This window comes from Lipotes vexillifer, unplaced genomic scaffold, assembly GCF_000442215.2.
Source record: "Lipotes vexillifer unplaced genomic scaffold, Lipotes_vexillifer_v1.1 scaffold1158, whole genome shotgun sequence".
Classification (NCBI taxonomy): domain Eukaryota; kingdom Metazoa; phylum Chordata; class Mammalia; order Artiodactyla; family Lipotidae; genus Lipotes; species Lipotes vexillifer.
The window spans coordinates 1,187,535-1,196,737 of NW_006793745.1; the positions used below are offsets into that span (position 1 = coordinate 1,187,535).

Below are 9,203 nucleotides of genomic sequence, written 5' to 3' on the forward strand. Positions count from 1 at the left end.
GCCTGTGCGTCCGGAGCCTGTGCTCCGCAACGGGAGAGGCCACAACAGTGAGAGGCCTGTGTACCGCAAAAAAAAAAAAAAAAAAAGGAATGTGCATGTTAACAGAAACAGAGTCACAGATACAGAAAACAATCTATGGTTATCGGGGGGAATGGGGAGAGGGATAAACTGGGAGATTGGGATTGACACATACACACTACTACATATAAATAATCAACAAGGGCCCACTGCATAGCACAGGGAGCTCTACTCAATATTCTGTAAAAACCTATATGGGAAAAGAATCTAAAACAGAGTGTACATATGTATAACTGATTCACTTTGCTGTACAGCAGAAAATAACACAACATTGTAAATCAACTATACTTCAATAAAAATTTTAAAAATAATAATAAAAAAAGAATGTGCACATTGATAAAACTCCACAGGACGATGGAAATGTTTGAAAAGAGGATTGTGGTGATAGCTGCACAACTCACTACATCAAACTGTACACACAGGGCCTCCCTGGTGGCACAGTAGTTGGGAATCTGCCTGCCAATGCAGGGGACACGGGTTTGAGCCCTGGTCTGGGAAGATTCCCACATGCCACGGAGCAACTAAGCCGTGTGCCACAACTACTGAGCCTGCGCTCTAGAGCCCGTGAGCCACATCTACTGAGCCCACGTGCCTAGAGCCCGTGCTCCGCAACAAGAGAAGCCACTGCAATGAGAAGCCCGGACACTTCAACGAAGGGTAGCCCCTGCTCGCTGCAACTAAGAAAGCCTGCACACAGCAACGAAGACCTAACGCAGCCAAAAACAAAATAAATTAAAAACAAAACTGTACGCACAAAACAGGTAATTTCATGGTATGTAAATTATACCTCAATAGTTGGTTAAAAAAAAACTCCACAGGACTTCCCTCGTGGCGCAGCGGTTGAGAATTCGCCTGCCAATGCAGGGGACACGGGTTCGAGCCCTGGTCCGGGAAGATCCCACATGTTGCGGAGCAGCTAAGCCTGCGAGCCACAACTACTGAAGCCCACGCACCTAGAGCCTGTGCTCTGTAACAAAAGAAGCCACCACAATCAGAAGCCCACGCACAGCAACAAAGAGTAGCCCCCACTCGCTGCAACTAGAGAAAGCCCACACACATCAATGCAGCCATAAATAAATAAATATTTATTTATTTATTTTTAAAAAAGCTCCACAGGTGAGTCTGATACTAAGTGAGGGCTTGGAACCACTTTCTTATTGTCCACTGCACTGATTTCACATGACAAATGAGGGGCAGTGTGGAGAAGTGAAATGCCAGTGTTTGAGCCAGACTGGGTTCGTATTCTAGCTCTACTACTTACTAGCTGTGTGACAATGGGCCAGTTAGTTAACCTCTCTGTGCCTCAGTTTCCTCAAATTTAAATGAGGTTAATCATGGGTTTTCCTGGTGGCACTGTGGTTAAGAATCCGTCTGCCAAGGCAGGGAACATAAGTTCGAGCCCCTGTCTGGGAAGATCCCACATGCCGCGGAGCAACTAAGCCTGTGCACCACAACTACTGAGCCTGCGGTCTAGAGCCCGCAAGCCACAACTACTGAGCCCATGCACCACAACTACGGAAGCCTGCACGCCTAGAGCCCGCACACCGCAACAAAGAGTAGCTTCCGCTCGCCTCAACTAAAGAAAGCCTGCATGCAGCAACGAAGACCCAACGCAGCCAAAAATAAATAAATAAATTTATTGAAAAAAATAAATGAAGTCAACCATGGGCAGGTAATGAGAATTAAATAAGATAAAATATGTAAAGTACTGGGAAGAGTGCCTGGCATAGAGAAAACATTTAATAAATGCTAAAAGCAGACAATAGAAAAGAGCTGAGGAATGTTTAACAAAGATGGTATAATGTTAACAGGTGGCAGAAGGAAGATGGAATACTTAAAACCCTTATTTTGCTTTTCTCTTCTCCATCAGAGATAACAATTTCCAGTCACCTGGTGACCTAGTGGGTAGGATTCTGGGCTTCCACTGACGTGGCCCAGGTTCAATCCCTTCTAATCTCCAAGTATAAATAATTTATATCTCAAAGAACTGAAACTACGTGCAGACATGATTACAAGCCAGGAGGTAGACTTTGAAAGATTAAGTGAATAGGAGGATTGTAGACAACAAAATGTCCCAATTTTCACAGATCACCGGAGCTTGATATATCTCAATTAAAAAACACAACAGAACTCTCAGAAGTTCTTGGAAACTGCCCCTGAAGGAGGTGAGCAGATGGGAGTCCAGAAATAACTGGGCAAACTACAGGCTTATCTGTAGAAAAAAAAAATGTTAGAATGGATAAATAGAAATGCACAGAAAAAAAAAATTTTTTTTTGTCACTCGGGAGTGAACTGTTCCTTGAAAAGAACTTCATTTCACTTTTTTTTTTTTTTTTTGCTGATTTCACTTTTTGATGTAGTCACCAGCCTGTGAAATCATGAGAATATCTAGACAGTGTATCCTGACTTTAGGAAGGCATGTGAAAAGGTTTCTTATATTCTAAATAAATAAAGAGATGTGGGCAGGACAATAAATTAGGTAAATTCCAAGCTGACTGGAAACTGTACTCAGTTGATTGCTGTTCTCCTGGTGGAAGTGTCTTCCTGGCTCCCTAACTGACTCTTATTTTTCCCCAATTTATATGAAGGTCCTGAAGCTGTACAAGGCATGTTTAGCAAATCTGCATAAAAAACAAGCTGGGAACCATGGCTTATTAACATATTTGTGAAAAGATAGACTATCTAGACTCAAAGTGATCTAGGTAAAAGGAAAAACAGACCCAAATTAACAAAATGAAACCAGGGATAAACCAACTGAGGTTAGAAAAAAATGGTTCCTGGAATAACAGGAAGGGTGACTGTGGCTTGAGAGCAGTTTCTGGGAAAATGACTTGGGGGGCTTTATCCACCATACACTCTCCCGGACCAACACTGTGATTTAGCTTGTAAAAACCAAAGTCCAACTTAGACTGTGTTAACCAAGGGCAGCTCACAAATCAAGGGCAGTGATTAACTGCTCCTTCAGTCTTCTGCCCTCTTTGGGAATTTTAGTACAGACAGGCTTTCTCTTAACACCCTCTTGTATGGAGAACACTGATGTTTTCATGAAGGAGGTGACACAAAACCAGTTTCGAAGGAGTAAGAGAGGAGGTAGTGGAAACAGGAGGCCAAAAATGGAATACGTAGTACGTAGTACGTTTTGGGAGCTCTGTTTGGGGAATTACAAATAGCCCCCCTGTGGCAGGAATCAAAGGAACGTGGGGGTAGGGGGAGGTGAGTGTGACGGTGTCTAAACTAGTGGTCTTCAAGGTTTTTTTCGATACCATACTCTCTAAATGAATTTTGAAAAATTATGTACCCTTTCACAAAATTTCAGTATCTAAAATTTTAAATAGTTTTAAAAGGATATAATTTCCAGTATATTTCTAAAACTGACATTTAAAAATAAGCTGTTGCACCACTCTTTTAAATGTTTTCAATGGAATCTAAATACCATAGTGAGTCAATACCCGCCTATATCATCAATTGTTAAAAAACAAGGACAATAAATCCAAATTGATGAAAATAAGAACTTTTCATCAAAAGATACGTTAAACAAACTAAAAAGGCAAGCCAGAGTGGAAGAATATATTGGAAACACATTTAAATGAGAAAAGACACACATCCAACATACATAAAGAACTACTATAAATCAGTAAGAAAATTCAATAGAAAAATGGGCAAAATATTTGAGTATTTCACAAAAGAAATTCAAATGGTTAACACACATGTAGAAAGGTATTCAGGCTCATTACTAATCAGGGAAATGCTACTCAAACCACAACGAGACACCACTAAATACTCACCAGATTGAAAAAATGTACAGGTCTAACAATACCAACTGTTGATGAGGATATGGTGCATACAGTGCTGGGTGACTTTTTTTTTTTTTTTTTGCGGTACGCGGGCCTCTCATTGTTGTGACCTCTCCCGTTGTGGAGCACAGGCTCCGGACGCGCAGGCTCAGTGGCCATGGCTCACGGGCCCAGCCGCTCCGCGGTATGTGGGACCCTCCTAGACCAGGGCACGAACCCGTGTCCCCTACATCGGCAGGCGGACTCTCAACCACTTCGCCACCAGGGAAGCCCGTGCTGGGTGACTTTAAATAAGCACATCACTTTGGCAGCATCAGGCAATACAGAATATATACATATTCTCTGATTCAGCAATTCCACAGCTAGTTTTATATGTATAAACACACACACACACACACCATAGAGAAACTCTTGCACTCATGCACCATGACACAAGGCCAATCAGCTTGTACCTAACCGCCCCAAAGTGGGAACACCCAAATGCCCATCAATAGTAAAATGCAGAATTGTAGGGTAGTCCCATAAGAGACCATTCTATAGCAATGAGAAAGCATGACAGCTACGTGTAAATTGAATGAATTTCACAAAGAAAAAGAAGACACCAGAGTACATACTATGTGATTCCGTTCACGGAATGTAAAAAAAACAGGCAAAACGAAACAATATACTGCTTAGAGATGCACATATAGATCTTAAAACTATTACAGAAAAAAAGACGAGGTAATAATAAAAGTGAGGGCAGTGTTTATGTTTGGTGGAAACGGGCAGTTTTGGTTGAAAAGGCACACAGAGGTGAAGGCTCCTGGTACTGTTCTATGTCCTGGCCTGGGTGTTAGTTATACCCCCTGTTTGCCAGAGAGTTATTTGTTAAGGTAGTCATGTATGCTATACACATTTTTCTTTATATGTTATATTTCACAACTGAAAAATACCCCACATAAACCAGCTCTTCTGTAACAGTTGAAAACTTTACACTTTTTTCTTTCTAGTCTTGTTCCACAGAATTTTATCCTATTTTGTGTGAACGTAATTTACCGATCACGGTATCTTATTTGAACGATCTTTAACTTTTGCAGAAGTCCCTACAGTGAAGGCAACCCTTCACTTCCGTCATCTCTCTGTCAAGAAGTCCTTAAGGCTGCCCTAGGGCCGCCACTGAGCGAAGCAAGCAGCCGCACTCCCTGCACGTTGTGTGCATTTCATACAGCCACGCTTACCACATGCCGGGTACTACACGAGGCGCTTTACGTGCTCCAGCTCATTTAGTCCTCAGGTGGATAGTGTTATCGCTATTTTAGAGCCGTAGAATCTGAAGTTCAGAGATATTAAATAACTTTTCAAGGTCAAAGCTCGTGAGTGGCGGATCCTAGCCACGGTGGTACTTTGCTGTCTTCCTCGCCCCCCACCCCCGCCCTTGTGGTTTGTTTTCTAGGGAAGGCGGAATGGCTAGGAGCCGGTAAGGAAGCCAAAACTGCGGGACACCCCGGTTCGCGAGGGTCCAAGAATCTCGGAGATCTCCGGTGCTGGCGGCCGAACACAGGAGAAAATTCGTAACAAACCTCTGGCCTCATATAACGATCCCCCTCCTTTCTTTTTTTTTTTTTTTTTCCTGTTAACCTCCACGCTAAACTCCCACTCCATCCCGCGCCAGTCCCCCCTTCCGTGAAGGCGTGAATCGAGCTCCTCGCTGCCCACTGACCTGAGGCTGCTCTCACAGTACACGCAAAAGCGGAGGCCGCCATCTTGCCGCCTTGCCTTACGGCAGCCGAATTGGATCTAAAAGCTTCAGAGCAAGAGGGCACTAAAGAAAAGTAACCTGGGCGGAGTAGGGGAAGGGAGTTAAAAACATGAATAAAGAGGAACGTTGAAGTCTACCTTTATTTAATATCTTCTTTATGCCAGGCTGTCCTTCACCGCTGTAAAACAAGTGCCTACAGAATAGTGCCTGGCATATAATAGGCTCTCAATAAATTCTTATTGAGCATTTCATTGAAAGATGTATTTAAGTACCAGCGTATTTGAAACAATTTTTTTGCTCATTTCATTAAATTAGTTTGAAAGAATAAAATGTATCCTTCCAAAGCTGGAATATGTTGGGCTAAATTGACAGGAAATAGCAACATTTTTAGAATTTTTTAAAAAATTTAATGCCAACTCTAATCAAATAAATATAAGTATCCCGAGGACATCAGATACACACACACACTTTTTTTTTCTCTCTCTAATCAATAACACTGCTATTTGGTAGAACAGCACCTCAACTCTTCCTGAACAATCTACATACCTTATCTTATTCCTGAAAATTAGTGATCATACATTTTTAAACAATGTTCATTCAAGCTGAAAATAAACAGTAAACCTCTCTCCCATCCTTGTAGTCTAAGATACTTGACGCATATACAGTATATGGCACTATTTACTGGTTGAAATGGGTAAGGGTCAAACACTGAGTCTCAAGGAGTTCACATTTAATAAGGAGACAACTACAGACCATAATAGGCAGACAAATGACTGATGGGGCAGTTCAAAGATAAGGAGGGAAGGCTTCTGGTTGGGGTGATCAGGGACAAGGAGATAGAGTATAACACGGATCTTAAAGAATGGGGAGGATTTTTTAACGAGGGCAAGGTCACGGTTGGCAGTAAGAGCATCAAGAGCTAAGGTGAGAAGAGAGGAAGCCAAGACAGAGAGACACAGGATTTATTTAGAGCAGTGGTTTTCAAACTTTTTAGTCTTGGGACCTCTTTACATGCTTAAAAATTGTGGGTCCCAAAGAGCTTGTAATTATATGGATTATATTTGTAAGAATGTATTATATTGAAAAGTAAAATTGAGAAAAAAATTAAATACGTATTGTACTAGTTTCCTATTGCTGCTTTAACAAATTAACTCAAATTAGGTGGCTTAAAACAACACACGTTTATTATCGTACAGTTCTGTAGGTCAGAAGTCCAAAATGGGTTTCACAAGGCTAAAATCAAGGTATCCAGGGCTGTGTTCCTTCTGGAGGCTCTAGAGGAGAGTTTGTTTCATTGTTTTTTCCAGCTTTTAGAGGCTTCTTGCCTCCTTCCATCTTCAAAGCCAAGAATCACATGACTCTGGCTTCTGCTTCCATTGTCACACCTCCTTTTCTGATTCTGACCCTCCTGCTTCCCCCGTCACTCCTAAGGACCCTTGTGATTACGCTAGGTCCACACAGATAATTCAGAATAGTCTCCCCATCTCAAGATTCCTAATCACACCTGCAAAGTTCTTTTTTGTCATGTAAGGTAACATATTCACAGGTTCCAGGGATTAGGAGAATGTGGACCTACTGGGCCATAAGTATTCTGCCATTGCATTTATTAATTCATTTTAAAACAACAATTATAAGGACTTCTCTGGCAGTCCAGTGGTTAAGAATCTGTGCTTCCACTGCAGGGGCACAGGTTTGATCCCTGATAGGGGAACTAAGATCCCGCGTGCTGGCGTGGTGCAGCAAAAAAACCCAAAAGACCTATTACATATTGACACAGATATTTTTATGAAAAATATTTCAAACTTTTAAAAAAATTAGCAAGAAGAGTGGCATTGTTTAACCTTTTTGCAAATCTCTCTAAGGTCTGGCTTAATAGAAAGCTGGATTCTGAAATTTGCTTATGCATTCAATTTGTTGTGGTATCACTTGTCATGTAGTCTCTGGGAAAACTCTACAATTATGTATGAGTAAAAACAGCAAATAATATCTTAATATTACAAAGGTTGTTTTGATTTTTTTAAATGTTTATTTATTTGTCTGTGTCGGGTCTTAGTTGCAGCACGCGGGATGTTCTTTGCCCTAACCAGGGATCAAATTCACGTCCCTTGCATTGGAAGGAGGATTCTTAACCACTGGACCACCAGGGAAGTCCCATATGAAGGTTGTTTTGATTTTAAAACAACCTTTTCAGAGACCTCTGAAAGGGTCTCAGGCTCACCAGGGACCAGGGCCTTCCGCGTGGACCAGGGCCTCCCATAGCACACTTTGAGAACCACTGAGTTGGTTATATTTCAGTTTCTCCGAGTTTTAGGGTAGACAAGTGGGTGATGAGCTTGAACCGCTATTGTTGCTATCTTGATCTCCCATCTATGGTGGCCACTTTGAGCCATAAAACATGCACACAGGCTGGAAAAGTACTCTGAGACATTTCTTAAGGGTCTTTGAATTGGCAGTGGGAGTCACTGCCATGTGGCATGTTTTTGAACAAGGGAGTGATTTAAACTTCTGAGTTACTTTAGGAGAGTCCATTTTAAAGCAAAAGAAAAAAAAAGAAAAAAAAAATCTTAAACCGCACGTGGAATATGAGGATTAAGGACTTGGTTAAACGAGAGGTCAGGAGACTACAGAAATTAATTTTGGAGTTTGAAATCTTGAAGCTGGAGAAGTTGCTAATGATGTTCAGGCTCAAGGCATACATGGCTGGAAGAGACTGAAAATATTCACTGGCCTTGAAAGGTTTATGGCCAAGGTTTTTGAAAAGTCATCACCCAGCATGACAGCAGTGGGCAGGGATGAGATGGGGGGCAGGGGGACTGCAGTTCAATAATTAAAATTACTAAAAAAGATGGGAGACTGCTCTGGAGGCTGTTAAGTGATGGCGATATGAAATACAGAGTGTAATGTAATTACAAAAGTACCCTGAAAAGCACTGAACCTATATAAACATAAGTAATTATTTCATTTTAGATAATTTTCAAACCTATTTCTCTACTTTACAAATGGGATTTAGTAGCATTGTGTACCTCTAGGGAGAACACCATACTACAATAGAGTACCCAGTTAAAACTTGAAAGTACTTTGCAAACGCAAGAGACACACAAGTTATTTAGTTTCTACGATATATTGACTGTAAAATAATAATTAGTACTAAGAGCATTGAATACGGTGTTCAGTATTTAACGTGTGTTACCTTGATTACAGACTCAGTGGAATACTTTTTTTTTTTTTTTCTGTACGCGGGCCTCTCACTGCTGCGGCCTCTCCCGTTGCGGAGCACAGGCTCCGGACGCGCAGGCCCAGCGACCATGGCTCACGGGCCCAGCCGCTCCGCAGCATGCGGGATCCCCCCAGACCGGGACACGAACCCGTGTCCCCTGCATCGGCAGGCGGACTCTCAACCACTGCGCCACCAGGGAAGCCCCTCAGTGGAATACTTTGAACAGCGTTTCTGCACTGACCTCATCTTCCCATCCATCCCACAGATTGCGACCAAAATTATCTTTCTAAAATAAAAACTTGATGAAGAAAGCGGTGTGGTTTAATATGGAAGGAGTAGAAGCTGTGGAACCCGAAGAATCAGGGTTTGTATTCCT

General features: G+C 41.9%; 1 protein-coding gene across 1 annotated transcript in view; it reads right to left on the reverse strand.

Annotated features, from left to right (window-relative positions):
- MRPL35 (mitochondrial ribosomal protein L35) overlaps positions 1–5,629 on the reverse strand; it is a 12,637-nt gene extending 7,008 nt beyond the window's left edge. The window contains exon 1 of the mRNA XM_007466739.1: positions 5,572–5,629. Coding sequence (XP_007466801.1) covers positions 5,572–5,614 — 43 coding nt within the window. The 5' untranslated portion in view covers positions 5,615–5,629. The remainder of the gene's footprint in view (positions 1–5,571) is intronic.
- Between the last annotated feature and the right edge of the window lie 3,574 nt (positions 5,630–9,203).